The sequence below is a fragment of the Rattus norvegicus genome, chromosome 5 (genome assembly GCF_036323735.1).
Source record: "Rattus norvegicus strain BN/NHsdMcwi chromosome 5, GRCr8, whole genome shotgun sequence".
Lineage (NCBI taxonomy): Eukaryota > Metazoa > Chordata > Mammalia > Rodentia > Muridae > Rattus > Rattus norvegicus.
The window spans coordinates 151138925-151154092 of NC_086023.1; the positions used below are offsets into that span (position 1 = coordinate 151138925).

Consider the following 15168-nt stretch of genomic DNA (forward strand, 5'->3'; position numbering starts at 1 on the left):
TCAATCCTCCAGCCAGCCAGCCAGTCAGTGCATCAGTCCATCCATCCATCTGTCAGTCAGCCACACCACAAATATTTACCGAGTTCTTTTTTTTGTGCCAGGCAACGCTCTGAATAAACAGCAGGAACAATGGCTGTACATATGACAACAGTCACTACCACAAGAGGCTTGTAAACTAAAAACAAGGGCTGGAGAGATGGCTCAGCGGTTAAGAGCACTGACTGCTCTTCCAGAGGTCCTGAGTTCAAATCCCAGCAACCACATGGTGGCTCACAACCATCTGTAATGGGATCTGATGCCCTCTTCTGGTGTGTCTGAAGACAGCTACAGTGTACTCATATATAACAAATAAATTTTTAAAAAAAATAAACTAAGTAAGTGGGGAAACGGGAAATGGGACAAAATAACAAAAACTTAATTTTGGGTGTGGCAACTCACACCCTTAATCCTCACTCTGGAGACAGAAGCAGGCCTGTGAGTCCTAGGCCAGCTTGGTCTATACACTGAGCTCCAGGCTAGCCTGGACATGGAGAAAGAGCCTGTCAAAACAAAACAAAACACCAACACCGCTTGTCTGTGAATATGGTGCTTGCCTTTCCCCTGCTAAGTAATGAACTTCTCTTTGGGCACAGACATCCCCTTGCCCAGAAAATATTATCAAACGAATGGCACTTCCCTCGTGGAGAGGAAGAGATTATATTTTTTTTCAGTATTACAGACCAAATTCAATGCCTTGTGCATGGTAGGTAAGCACTTTACCACTCAGTCGTCTTCTGCTATCTTCTGAAGATTTACTAGGTGCTGCCCTAATCGATAAGTCATTATAAATAATACTTACAGGCTGGGGATACAGCTCAGTGGTAGAATGCTGGCTACCACGCACAAAGCCCTGAGCTGATCCCCAGTAGCACAAAGTAATAATAGTAATAATAGTAATAATAATAATAATAATAAGATGATGATGATGACAATAATAATCACTATCAAATCAATATCTGCTGTGATTCGGGCAGACATGATGCTACATGCCTATAACAGTAGCACTTGAAAGCCTGAGAGCTTGAGGCCAGCCTGGGCTACAAACAAATAAAGCTGCCTTAATAGTATTAATTCTGTTGGGCATGCTGGCACACGCCTTTAATCCCAGCACTCGGAAACACAGGCAGGCGGATCTCTGTGAGTTCGAGGCCAGCTAGGACTGTGTGGTGAGATCCCGTTTCAAAATCAATCAAATGTCTGACATAGATAGCTACTGTGTGCTAGATACACGGTGTGCACTTTATGTGCTTTCTCGAATCTTCACCGTGACCCTCTGACCTTGCTCCAAACCTCACAGATGAAGACGATTAGGAGGTTTAAGCAATGTGGGCAGTGCAGGTCAAGAGTGTTCGCTGTGGGGGCTGGGGATTTAGCTCAGTGGTAGAGCGCTTACCTAGGAAGCGCAAGGCCCTGGGTTCGGTCCCCAGCTCCGGGGGCGGGGGGGGGGGGAACCAAAAAAAAAGTGTTCGCTGTGATGTTCGTGGCACCGACTGCAGCCAGCTGCTGCCTTCCCACTGAAGCCAGAGGGGATTCGACGGAGTAGGGGCTGCAGCTTGAGAGATGCATCAGGAGGAGGGGGACCAGTCAATGTTTCAGGGATCCACAGAGGCAGGAAGCAAAACCAGGCCATCTGCACACTGCTTCTGAACCCTGCAGAGGCCTTCCCTCAGGACCAGAGCCTGCCAAAGTCAAGGGCTCCTAGTGGGCTACCCTCTGCCCAACACACTTCTGCATGTCCAGCCTTCCAACAGAACAAGCCAGGTCCTAGGTGTTCTGCTGGACAGCTCACCTAGTTGTCCCATAAGCTGAGCCTGGGGAATGAAGCCTGGGACTTGGAGAGCCCTTGGGAAATACCAACATCAGACCTAGGCTCTGATTTCCACTGCTAGATTCAAGGTCACCCAGTCAGGGTGCCAATTACAAGCTGGCCTCCCCACACCCCTAGCAAGTGATTCGTCCACTCATTCATTCAACCAGCATTTGCTGTGTTGAGCGCTGACCCTTGCACTGGCTCTAGGCACTAAATACACAGCAGTGTGGAGACTTCCTATGCTCTTGAAGAAAAGACAGGCACGAAACGATCAAGCAAGTGTGTATATACAGTACAAGCAGAGAGAGACTGAAATGAGTGGACCATGAGGAGGGTGCTCTAAACAGAATAGAAACCCTGAGGTAGGAGCAAACCAGCAGGCTAATGCATCTAAGAGGACGACACAGTAGAAGACGACTGGGCAGGAGGACTAGAGGATGCTGAGGCCACAGGAAGCCATTATCAGAGCTGGGGCTCTAACCAAGAGAGAGAACCGGGGAGCCTGCAATCTGATGTCAAGGGGTTATGTCTGCTGTGTGGAAATAGGAAGTGGGCTAGAAGCTGGGAAGCCTGGTGGGTTGTGACGTAACTTCCCAGCAAACAGGGAGGCAAAATGATTTGCACCAGGAAAGGTCTCCCCACAAGAGCCAAGAACCTTCCTCAGAGCAGTGGGGAGAGCCTCACTTAACAACCCTGTCCTCACTAAAGGTGCATCTACCACAATGGCTCCTCTTCTGAGTTCCCCGAGCACCCCCAAAACACCCAGCAGAACTATGGGATGTTTCCCAACCCTGCCCCCAAAGTCACCACCCAAGTAACAAGTGTGGAAGAAAGCCAAGGTGATTGGTCTGTCCTCCCTGAGCGCAGGAATTCCCCCTTCGGGGCTCAAGGCAGTGCAGTACCACAGTGAAGATACCCACCCTGAAGTCCAAAAGCCTCTGAGAGCAGTCAGCTCTACTTCCTCCTGCCTGGGTCATAACCCTGGGTGTGAGCACTACAGAGTTGTGGTCTAAGGGCTCTGGAAAAAGACATTTCCACAGCACCCAGGAAGCCGCATAACAGAGAGGTGGAAATGAAACTCCGTCCAAGGTTCAGGCTGGGATCTCAGCGCTTTTCTGTGTAAACCACCCTGAACTTTTTTTTATTTCGCCTGTCCTGACCCAGTGGAAGGGCAGAGCATTTTGGGGGAGGGTGGCAAAGAAGGAAGTCTTCACCTTGCAGTTACGGACACATCATCCAGGTCCTGGAAAGTTCTCTGAGAACTGGTCGTTCAGACATCCTCAACATGACACGCTCCCCCTGACCCCTACCCACGGGGAAGTGATTTTTGCCAACATCAAGTGCTAGAAGCTTACATGCAAATAAAAAAAAATGATGAATAAATCTGAAGAAATAAAAACTAAAGGCTTGCAAGCCATGACCGGGTACCAATCGCCATAGACCACCGCCGGAGGTGCATGCCCATTCTACAGATGAGGGCACTGGGACTTGGAAAGGTAAAATGACTGCCCCAGGCCACACAATTAGTGGGAGGTGGAGCTGGGATTGGAGCCAGGTCCCCTAGCTCCAGAGATGGAGTTCTTTTTTTTTTTTTTTTTTTGGTTCTTTTTTTTTTGGAGCTGGGGACCAAACCCAGGGCCTTGTGCTTTCTAGGCAAGCGCTCTACCACTGAGCTAAATCCCCAACCCCCAGAGATGGAGTTCTTAACCACACTGAATAATAAAAGAAACCAAGCCCAAAGAATAGGGAGAAGTAGGAGGGAAAGGAGGGGCTCGCCGGGTGTGGGGGAGTGTGTTCCTGCAAGGAATCACAGGCAGGTGACTCCAGCTAGAGGTTGAGGGAGGGTGGAAACTTTGGATGCATGAGTGGTCCCGAGAAAGCCACAAGCAGACACCCCTCCATCCTCCAGTCCTAATATGGAGGTGCAGTGTAGGCCAACCCTAGGTCACTGGAAAGAGGTCAGAAGCCCATAGGGGCAAATAAGACATGTCACACGCAGGCACTCAGGTCTCTTTCCTGAAGAGAGAAGTCGCTGTCCTGGTGGTAGAACGTGACCAAGGGATGCTCTAGAGTGACCAGGGGGGAAAGAGGTCTGGGTGGGAGACACCTAGAGGACTAGGGAGCTAAGAGGGAGACTTAAGAGGGAAGCTTTGGAGAAACTAAGGAAAGTGTTGGAGAAAGAAGAGCCTAAGAGGCCCAGAGATGCTTTAGGGAAGATTGCCTCGGGGCCTAAGGTGACCGTGACTGAGGGAAAGCGGGTGTGGGAGCCAGGATCCTGTAGAACCTTGGAGGGACCTGAAAAGACGCCTAGGAAATGCATGGTACGGTGTCCACAGCCAAAGGACACAAAAACTTACTTGTCTGAGGAGAGGAATGAAAGATGCCTAGAAGGGTTAGAAAGAGCCTGGGATAGGCAAGAACCGGCCAGTGAGTGATAGAAGGGCAGGCGGACCTGAAGGACCCGGCAAAATCTGGTGACCCGGGCGGGGCGCCCCAGGTCCGGGTGGCGAGGAGGGGTTCCGGGGATCCAGGGCCGGCGGAGGCCCGAGGGCACACGGATGCGGGCGCGGAAGGAGCGGCGGCCGGGGACGCAGCGCCGGGGTGGGGGTTGGGGTGCGCGAACTCACTCGAAGATGAAGAAGAGGATGGTGGTGCTGAGGATGAGCAGCAGCGTGAGCGCGAAGACGCCGCCGTGGCCGGCCAGCATGAGGCGGCCGCCGCAGTAGAAGCGGTTGCGGCCCGGGAACACCTCCCACTTACGCCGCGGCCGGCGGCCCAGGCTCCCGCTGCCGCTGCCGCTGCCACTGCCGCTGCCGCTGACACTCCAGCGCGGCGCGCCAGGCGCGGGCCCGGGGCTTGGAGCGGGGGGCGCGGCGGGGCCGGGGCGATGCACCCCGGGGGAAGCGGGTGGCGGGGCGGCCCCGGGGCTTATCTGCTGATACTCGCAGTCCTTCATGCGGCCGGCCGCGGGCCTCGGCTCCGCGCCCGGCCGCTCCGGGACCGGGCAGAGCAGCGGAGGTGGCGGCGGCGCGCGCGGCGCTGGAGAGCGGGCTCGCTCGGGTTGGCCCCTCCGCTGCCGCCCCGCCCCCGGCTTGCTCCGCAGCGCCCCCTGCGCCCCGCCTTAGATCTGCAGATGCGGCCTCCAGGACTCCCTACGCTGCGGGTGCACTCAGACCCTGCCTTAGGAGTCTGAGATTCAGGGGACAGCCCAGGCGCTCCAGGCTCGCCCACCTCTGAGGGCAAGCGTGCTTTGAAAGTGTCTAAAGAGGTGTGAGTGAAATATCCTTTAGTCTTGCCCTTCCTGCTCTCCTAGGTCCAACCCTGGGTTCTAAGTGGAGATGGGTCCCCGAGCTTTTTTCAGGTGGGTGTAGGCATAACTACTGGGGTGGCCTATGACTCCGAGTGACTGAGACAATTAGGGTTCAAGGCCAGCCTGAGGTACAGGGTGAATATGCACCCAGCTTGAGTTACAAGTGAGACCCTGTCTCAGCTGCAAACACACACACACACACACACACACACACACACACACACACACACTTTATTTCATAGGACTCAGGTGATATTTTAGCAAATCTTCTTGCACTTCCTAGGCAAGCGCGCTCTACCACTGAGCTAAATCCCCAACCCCGATCAGGCAGTTTTAATTCTCATCTGGAGAGTCAAATGGGGACCAGCCTCCTTGCAAGCCATTCAGGTTGTTAGTGAAACTTATTTCTTATAATATGACTGGAGGCCTGGGAGTTTTGCTGAGACTCCACCCAAAGTTGCTAGAGCTGATCACCATGACTCACCACAGAGGTTTCTCTGAAGGACTCATGTACTTCATGAACCCGACAAAGAGAGTTGAGTTTTCATTTGCTAAAACAGAGATTGCTTTGCTCTTGGGATACTTGGGCATCTAACCCAGAGCCTCACACGCTGGGTAACGCCTCTCTCTCTCACCGAGCTGCTCCACCAGCCCTAAGACATCATCATTTGTGTTCGTGTGACTGAATGTGCACATGGGGAGACAGAGAGGGCAGGCCTATGCGTGCATGGGAGGCCTGAAGAAGGTATCAGATCCCTCAGAGTCAAACTTCCTAAATTAGTGGTAAGTTTAGCTATCCGTTCTGTCCCCAGTGGTTTACACACATGCAACAGCTGTCTGGATTCTCAAAAGAAAGACACACACACACACACACACACACACACACTCACACACTCACATCAGTTAATTTTGATATGCCTTTACTAGCTCAAAGGTTGGGCATTTCTAATCCTCCCCGAGGCTATATTTTCCTCCCTCTAATTCTATATTTTATCTTTGTTGTCTTGGCTCTTTCCGTGTGGCCCCGTAGTCTTTGTGGCCCAAGATGCTTCTGGGCAGCCCTCTTGGGGGCCGAATTCCTTCTCACCCACATTTCAGACGATTTGAGGCCTGAAGAATATGTCTCAGATCCCACAGAGCCTAACTCCGTTGGCGTGTGTAGGATGCCTAAGTTGTTAGGTGGGTGCTGGATCTGTACCCATGATTGTTCAGCAAGTACTCTTAACCACTGTGGTGGTTTGAATACGCTTGGCCCAGGGAATGAGGGCACAGTTAAATGTTTTCCTTTCTAAGAGTTGCCTCGGTCATGGTGTCTCTTCTCAGTAATGGAAAACCCTAAGACAGAAGTTGGTGCTAGAAGTGGGGTATCGTTGTGATAGGCCTGACCATGCTTTTGTTTGGCGGGATGTGGATCTTGGAACTTTTTTTTTTTAAAGATTTATTTTATTTATTATATATATATATATATAAGTACACTGTAGCTGTCTTCAGATACACCAGAAGAGGGCATCGGATCTCTTTACAGATGGTTGTGAGCCACCATGTGGTTGCTGGGAATTGAACTCATGACCTCTGGAAGAGCAGTCGGGTGCTCTTAACCGCTGAGCCATCTCTCCAGCCCGGATCTTGGAACTTTTGAAAGCAATGGAACACTTCATGTAGAATTTATTTCTACCCTCGTAGAAATATGGAAGACTTTGTTGCTGAGGTTGATTTGAACTGTGGAAGACTGGCTCGAAAGGTTTCAGGAAAGAATGTTAACATGTGGCCTAGAGACTGCTATTGTGATGTTTTGGTGAAGAAAGTGCTGCTTTTTGCCCTTGTCTGAAGAGTCTGCCCGAGGTAAAATGAAGAGATTTAGATTAATTGCGTTAGCAAAGGGAATCTCAAAACAGCCTGGTGTTCCGCTGTGCAGTGGGAAAAGAGCAGACTTAAAAAGAAAAAATACGTGCTCGCTTCGGCAGCACATATACTAAAATTGGAACGATACAGAGAAGATTAGCATGGCCCCTGCGCAAGGATGACACGCAAATTCGTGAAGCGTTCCATATATAAAAAAAAAAAAAAGAAAAAAGAAAAAATACGGGGCTGGAGAGATGGCTCAGCGGTTAAGAGCACCGACTGCTCTTCCAAAGGTCCTGAGTTCAAATCCCAGCAACCACATGGTGGCTCACAACCATCTGTAATGAGATCTGATGCCCTTTTCTGGTGTGTCTGAAGATAGCTACAATGTATATAATAAATAAAGATGTTTTAAAAAAAGAAAAAATACAAGGGTTATGGTTTCAGGAAGTGAAATGAACCTGAGTCCTGTGTTCCAGGAGATACGCAGATTAAGGGAGTAGTGATTTGGGGGCAAGATCCCATCTACCGAAACCTCCTGATCATACTTTGGCAGTTGAACAAGGGATAGTTCTATGCAGGCATTATTACCTGGTTATTGGTATCATTTGGACATGAGATATGATTTGTGTCAAGTTGACACAGGGTGGATCGTGATGGTCATTCCCAGTTGTCAACCTGACTAGATCTGAAGTGAACTACCATCCAGAAATGGAGGGCACAGCTATGATTCAGATCCTGAGGTTTAGATCCAAACCTTAAGAACCAGTGACCATGGGGGTTGGGGATTTAGCTCAGCGGTAGAGCACTTGCCTAGCAAGCGCAAGGCCCTGGGTTCAGTCCCCAGCTCCAAAAAAAAGAAAAAAGAAAAAAAAAAAGAACCAGTGACCATGAAGAGCTTAGGCCCAGGCATGGTGGTACACGCCTTTAATCCCTGCATTCAGGAGACAGGGCCATGCATATCACTGAGCTCAAGATCAATCTACAGAGCAAGTTCCGGGACAGCCAAGCTTAGGCAGTGAAGGAGTTGGAAACAGAAAGCCGGTGTTAATGTAAACAGAACCAGGGGCCATGTTCCAGCCCCAGCAAGCAGCAAGACTCAGCAACATGGCTCTGACTTTAGAATAAATTGGAGAAGGAGACTATTAGGACAGTTGATGATGCTGGTTGGCTGGAGCTGAGAAATTAGCTGTGATTAAGAAGAGACCAGAAGGGGTTGGGGATTTAGCTCAGTGATAGAGCGCTTGCCTAGCAAGCACAAGGCCCTGGGTTCGGTCCCCAGCTCCTAAAAAAAGAAAAAGAAGAAAAAAAAAAAAAAAAAAAAAGAAGAGACCAGAATCACTGAGGTGAAATTGCCTGGGAAGTGTTTTCTGAGAGCACAGAGAAGCTGTGTTCCAGAGATAGCCAAGGTTACACCTCGTGCTAAAGCTGGACTTGGCAATGTGTAAGAATCACCCAGGTGGTACTGGTTTTGAAGGCATGAAGGGGTCATGAAGAGCAGCCGAGGCTTGGCACTGTGAGAGGCCAGGGAAGGCCATTGGTACAGGTGCAGCCTCAGTTGCAGTTGATGGCCCAGGACTGAAGCGGTCATGCAAAGTTGTTGAGGCTTGGCACCATGAAGAGAGCCTGTGAGAGGCTATTGGTGAAGCCTAGTTGCCATGGGAGACCCCAGTGTACCAGAGATGCCAGTGCCATGGGAAGACCACCAAGAACAGCAGCAGCAGTGGAGTGGAGTCAACCAGAGCCTAGAGTGCCTCAGAGGGCAGAGCTGGGGAAGTGACCCAAGCCCTTTGGAAGAGCCCAGAAGATCATGTGTGGATCCCAGACATTGGGACAAGAAGCTATAAAGTTGAAGTTGCCTTAGAGACCTTAAGATGTTAGAGATGTCAGAGCCATGGGTCTCCTGTGGAGGAAAGCCGCTAACAGGGAGTGGTACAGCCCAAGAGAAAGAAGTGTGTAACAGCCATCAGAGCTGAAAGGAGTTGGACATCAGACATGGAGATGCAGAGTTTAAAGATTGCCCAGCTGGTTTTTGGTCTTGCTTTGGTCCAATATTCCCTCACAAGGATGTTTTGGGGTGATAATATATACCCTGTGATGTTGCTGGTATGTGATCGACTTTTTTTAATTTTGATTTTATAGGGTATTACAGGTACATGATTTAATGAATCTCAGTAGAGAATTTGAACTTTGGACTTTTAACATTGACATTGTTGAGACTGCTATAGATTATAGGGACTTTTTTTTTTTGTTCTTTTTTTTTTTTTTTTTTTTTTGGTTCTTTTTTTCGGAGCTGGGGACCGAACCCAGGGCCTTGCGCTTCCTAGGTAAGCGCTCTACCACTGAGCTAAATCCCCAACCCCGATTATAGGGACTTTTGAAGTTGGACTAAATGCGTTTTGCATTATGCTACGGCTAGGTATGGCCCCAAGAGACCCATGTGTTTGAAAAAGCCTATGGGGAGCCAGGGAGTGGAATGTGGTGGTTTGAATGTGCTTGACCCAGGAAATCAGGGACACTATTAGGAGGCGTGGTCTTGTCGGAGTAGATGTGGCTTTGTTGGAGGAAGTGTGTCACTGTGTGTGTGTGGGGGGGGCTTTGAGACCCTTCTCCTAGTTACCTAGAAGAGTCTTCTCCTGGCTGCCTTGGGACCAAGATGTAGAACTCTCAGCTTTTCCAGCATGCTACTGTGCTTCCTGACATGATGATAATGAACTGAATCTCTGAAACTATAAGCCAGCCTCCATTAAATTTTCCCTTTGTAAGAGCTGCCTTGGTCACGGTGTCTCTTCACAGCAATAGAACTCTAAGACAACTAAGACGGGAGCTGGAGAGATGGCTCAGTGGTTAAGAGCACAGACTGGGGGTTGGGGATTTAGCTCAGTGGTAGAGCGCTTGCTTAGCATGCGCAAGGCCCTGAGTTCGGTCCCCAGCTCCGAAAAAAGAAAAAAAGGAAAAAAAAAAAGAAAAGAAAAGAAAAAAAGAGCACCGACTGCTCTTCCCAAGGTCCTGAGTTCAAATCCCAGCAACCACATGGTGGCTCACAACCATCTGTAATGAGATCTGATGCCCTCTTCTGGTGTGTCTGAAGACAGCTACAGTGTACTCCTATATAATAAATAAAATATTTAAAAAAAAAATAAGACAACTAAGACAACCACTGAGCCATCTCTCCAGGGTTCAGGGCAGAGCACATATAATTTCTTATATGTGTGACAGAAGTAGCATGTTATCACATCTGCTCTATCCTATGATGGGATACAAGTCACATGTGCTACTTGCAAACAAGAGGAACAAGAGGAGGGAATTCTATGAAGGTGTGACTATCAGGATCACTGATAGTTATCACTGGTAGTCATCACAGGGTCTGTCCATCGAGCTAAAGTTACTGTAAAACCTGAAGAAAAGAGACCTGGGACTAAAACTGGAGAGATGAAGACAGGGATCCACATGTACAACAGAGTGGATCATGGTGGATCAAGCCTAGAGTCTCTTCATGTGGGAAGCTGAGGTAGGAGGATTACCAAATTTAAAGCCAGCCTAGACTACAGAGCATGACCCTGTCTATAAACAAAGAAAAAGGATACAATGGAAAAAGGTGGGAAGCCAACAGCTGTGCTACAGTTTTGCAATTTGGCCCTTGAGGTGTAGAGGCAGGATGATAGGGAACTCCAGCTACCCACACGTTGTTGTATGGCAGCACAGGCTACACGAAACCTTGTCTGCAAACGAACAAAGAGAACCGTTAATCAGAGCCAGACATGGAGATCATGCTGTCATCCCAACACCAGGAAGCAGAGGCAGACAGATCTCTGTGAGTTTGAGGCCAGCCTGGTCAACACAGCAAGTCCCAGGTCAGGGACAGCAGGGCTAGATAATAAGACCTAATCTTACCCACCCACCACCACCAAACAATATGGTGGCACACATTTGTCATCTTGTCACTTAGGAAGCTGAAGCAGGAGGATCATGCATTTAAGGCCACCCTTAGCTACATATCAAATTTGAGGCTAACCTCAGCTTCATTACAAAAATTGAAGAAAAAAAAAGATAAATAAACCCCAAACAGAATCACTTTGAGGCCCATGTGTCAAAGGCCGCTGAGCCAGGCTCTTGGTGCTGGAAGTCCTGGGTCTATGACCTTTACCTTGGAATGAACCATACTATGGTCTCCCTTTCCTCCTGCAACCCAGACCTGACAGTCACCAAACTAGACATGCTGGTCCTGGTAAGTAGGTCTTCTTGATCCTTGTCACTTTACAGAAGCCTGGACTGTCCCGCTTGTCACTCAGCTTCTCTCCCGTCTATATCTTGTCTCTTTGCAGGCAGCCTTTCTGCTTATATTGTTTTAAAATGAACTTAAGCAGGGGACAGTTACACACACCTTTGATCCCAGCACTAGGGAGGCTCTCTGAGTTTGAGGCCAGCCTGGTCTACAAGGTGAGTTCCAGGACATCCAGGGCTACACAGAGAAACCCTGTCTTAGGAACCAAATAAACAAAAGAGAATTTCTTTTTAATTACGTTCATGTGGTGCATCTTCATGCATAAGTACATGCAGCCACAGAAGCCAGAGGCTTTGACTTTTCCTGGAGCCAAGTTACAGGCAGCTGTGAGCTGGCCAGTGTGTGTAGAGGAATTTTACTCCACCAACATGGCTGCTCTGGCAAAGGATTAAATCCAAAGACCTTTAGGTTTGGGTGATCCTGCTAGAATGAAACATCTTTAATCCCTCCAGCTGGACGTACCCTTAGTACATCTTTTTAATCCCAAACAATAAAGGTGAAGTTAGTGTGTAGAAAGAAGCAGCCATGTTGGAAAGTGACATCTAGCTGGAGGGCAATTCAGTAAGTGGAGTTCAGTTAAGTGCAGTTGAGTGTATGGAATTCAGAGGCAGAGCGATAAAGTGAGAATCCAAGAGAATCCAGTTTGAATCAGTCAGTTTGGAGAGAAGTTTTGAGCCAGGACAGCTGAGTTGAACCAGCCAGCCATAGTTCAGAAAGGGTGAACTTATTCAGCAGTAAGTCTCTGTCTGAGATGACAATTAATCAGGTGAATAAAAGTTACTTTTACAAGCGTCAGTGCTGGGAACTGAACTCAGGTCCTCTGGAAAAAAAAAAGAGTAAATGTTCTTAACCACTGAACTCTTGCAGGATATTAAATCACACTGTGAACCCCAAGATTGTATTATTCACTAAAAATACCTGTTCCTAGTTCTGATGTGGCTCAGCCCTTCATACACGCCTTTAATCCCAAACACTAGAGGTAAAGTTAGTTTGTAGAAAGAAACAACCATGTTTAAAAAATGATATCTAGGGTTGGGGATTTAGCTCAGTGGTAGAGCGCTTGCCTAGGAAGCGCAAGGCCCTGGGTTCGGTCCCCAGCTCCAAAAAAAAGAACCAAAAAAAAAAAAAATGATATCTAATTGAGTGGCAGACAAAGTGATGAATCAGGGAAAGATTTGACAGACTAGGATCCGCCCAACTCTCAGGAGAGTGGAAAGGGAAGCTACTTAAGAGCAGTGCAGAGAAAGGAAGAGGCAATTTTTCTAGGAGAGTCTTACAGAAACAGGTTGAGAGGTTGAAGAGAGAACAAGCTAGACACGGTGAAGATAGAGCAAGCCAGGGAATGAGAAGAAGCCAGAAGATCAGAACAGATTGGCAGAATTAGAGGCTAAGCAGAGCAATTCAGGAGTAGCCCAGAGAAGCCGGTTTGAATCAGCCAGCTTGGAAGGAGTTTGAGCCGGAGCAGCTGAGTTGATCAGCCAGCCAGAGATAAAAAAGAACTGGAGGGAAAGTGCCGCCCACTGAGGCCACTGACAGGCTGAATGCGACTCATTGGAAGGAGCTGAGCTCTTGGGCCTCCTGTGTGCATGGGAGCATGCGGTGGCTGCCTGAAGAGGGCAGCAAGGCCAGCAGAGCTCAAGACCTTGAGCGTACCATAAGCGGCGTGGCCATGGCGACTGGCACTCAGCAGAAGGAGAACACACTACTTCATCTCTTCGCGGGTGGGTGCGGGGACACAGTTGGTGCTATTTTCACATGTCCACTAGAAGTCATTAAGGCGAGACTGCAGTCTTCGAGACGAGCTCTTCGGACGGTGTATTATCCTAAGGTTCAACTGGAGACCATTAGTGGAGCTGGAATGGTGAGACCAACGTCTGTGATGCCTGGCCTCATACAGGTTCTGAAGTGGATCCTGGAAAAGGAGGGACCAAAGTCACTCTTTAGAGGTTTGGGTCCAAGCTTGGTCCGAGTTGAGCCATCAAGGGCTGTGTTCTTTGCATTTACTCCAAAGAACAGTTCAATGGCCTCTTCGGACCCAATAGAAAGACTGCAGATTTTCTCAACTGGCTGCTGGCCCGGCAGCTTTTGTCACAAATACCTTAATGAATCCTGTTTGGATGGTTAAAACGAGGATGCAGCTAGAACAAAAGGCGAGAGGCTGCAAGCAGATGAAGACACTCCAGTGTTCTCCACATGTTACCGGACAGAAGGCATCCGTGGCTTCTACAGAGGGCTGCCTGTGTCCTGTGCTGGCGTCTCAGAGACAATCATCTGCCTCGCTATTTATGCAGTTTAAAGAAGTGTTTGAAAGAAGCCCTGATAATCTACTCCACAGAAGGAACTGAGAAAAGTTCCTCCAGCTTCTTTGGACTTATGGCAGCTGCGGCTGTTTCTCAGGGATGCGCCTCCTGCGTTGCTTACCCACAGGAGGTCACCAGGACCCTGCTCCCTGAAGAAGGCAGCCTGGTGTTCCGGGAAGAAGGCTACCTCGCCTTCTACAGAGGACGTTTTTGCTCAGCTCTTCCAACAGATCCCCAATCCTGCCTTTTTTCTGTCCACCTATGACTTCATCGTGTACCTGCTGGGAGAGCATGCTTAGTGACAGGGCCACGTGGTTGTCACTAGAAGAATAAAGCTGAAAAAAACCCTAGAGATTTTCTTTTCCCTTGATGTTTAGTGTTCAAAACTGAAACAGCAAAGGCCATAGAATACCCGGCTCATGTCACCTCTTGGATATTTCCTTTTGGATCCATGTTTCTGGAAGGTTTAAATTCATTAACGTTAATGATTAATTATAAGTTTCTTTTTTAACTTAGGATTAAGGATTAAGCAGCAAGTAAATTAAATCATGCTACTTAATTAAAAAAAAAAAAGAACTAGAAAGGGGTGAGTTTATTCAGCAGTCAGTCTTAGAAGCTAAAGCATTCTAGGCCTGGATTGGATTGTACCTGGGCTAGAAGCTTCCAGGACTAGGCCTAGGTTAGCAGAGGAAGGCAGTAAGCCTCAGAGACAACAATTACATTAGGCTTATATATAAAAGTTACTTTTAACAGAACTATCTCCCTGTTCCCCTGAAAAGATGTGGGACTGGGGATGTAGTTCAGAGGTAGAACCTAGCATTCCTGAGACTCTGGGTTCCACCTCCAACACACACACACACGAAAGATAGAACAAAGAGGGCTGGAGAGATGGCTCAGCGGTTAAGAGCACTGACTGCTCTTCCTGAGGTCCTGAGTTCAAATCCCAGCAACCACATGGTAGCTCACAACCATCTGAAGTGAGATCTGATGCCCTCTTCTGGTGTGTCTGAAGACATTGACAATGTACTCACATACATAAAATAAATAAATCTTAGGGGCTGGGGATTTAGCTCAGTGGTAGAGCGCTTACCTAGGAAGCACAAGGCCCTGGGTTCGGTCCCCAGCTCCGAAAAAAAAGAACCAAAAAATAAATAAATAAATCTTTAAAAAAAAAGATAGAACAAAGAAAGGAAGGAAGATGAAGGGTGGTTCTTTTGTTCATGCCCACTTATCTGAATTTCTTTCCATTGAGGTTACAATTACTTGCTCAATTCTCAGTCAATTAAAAAAAAATGGGGGTTGGGGATTTAGCTCATGGTAGAGCACTTGCCTAGCAAGCACAAGGCCCTGGGTTCGGTCCCCAGATCAAAAAAAAAAAAAAAATGGCGGGCTGGAGAGATGGCTCACTGGTTAAGAGCACTGACTGCTCTTCCAGAGGTCCTGAGTTCAAATCCCAGCAACCACATGGTAGCTCACAACCATCTGTAATGAGATCTGATGCCCTCTTCTGGTGTGTCTGAGGACAGTGACAGTGTGCTCACATACAATAAATAAATGAATCTTCTTTTTAAAAAAAGGCAGG

The 15168-nt window shown here is 48.4% G+C and overlaps 1 protein-coding gene, 1 non-coding gene and 1 pseudogene across 10 annotated transcripts in view; 2 read left to right on the plus strand and 1 right to left on the minus strand.

Annotated features, from left to right (window-relative positions):
- Zdhhc18 (zinc finger DHHC-type palmitoyltransferase 18) overlaps positions 1-4919 on the minus strand; it is a 38541-nt gene extending 33622 nt beyond the window's left edge. For 7 of the 9 annotated variants that reach the window (XM_039110387.2, XM_039110390.2, XM_039110385.2 and 4 more), the window contains exon 1: positions 4477-4916. In XM_039110387.2, the coding sequence (XP_038966315.1) occupies positions 4477-4805 (329 nt within the window). In that variant the 5' untranslated portion in view covers positions 4806-4916. 9 annotated transcript variants of the gene reach the window in all.
- Positions 4920-7107: 2188 nt separating this feature from the next.
- LOC120103385 (U6 spliceosomal RNA) lies at positions 7108-7214 on the plus strand. Its single transcript, XR_005505428.1, has one exon. It is a non-coding gene; the product is annotated as a U6 spliceosomal RNA (small nuclear RNA).
- Positions 7215-12666: 5452 nt separating this feature from the next.
- Slc25a33-ps1 (solute carrier family 25 member 33, pseudogene 1) lies at positions 12667-14289 on the plus strand (annotated as a pseudogene).
- The last annotated feature ends 879 nt before the right edge of the window (positions 14290-15168 follow it).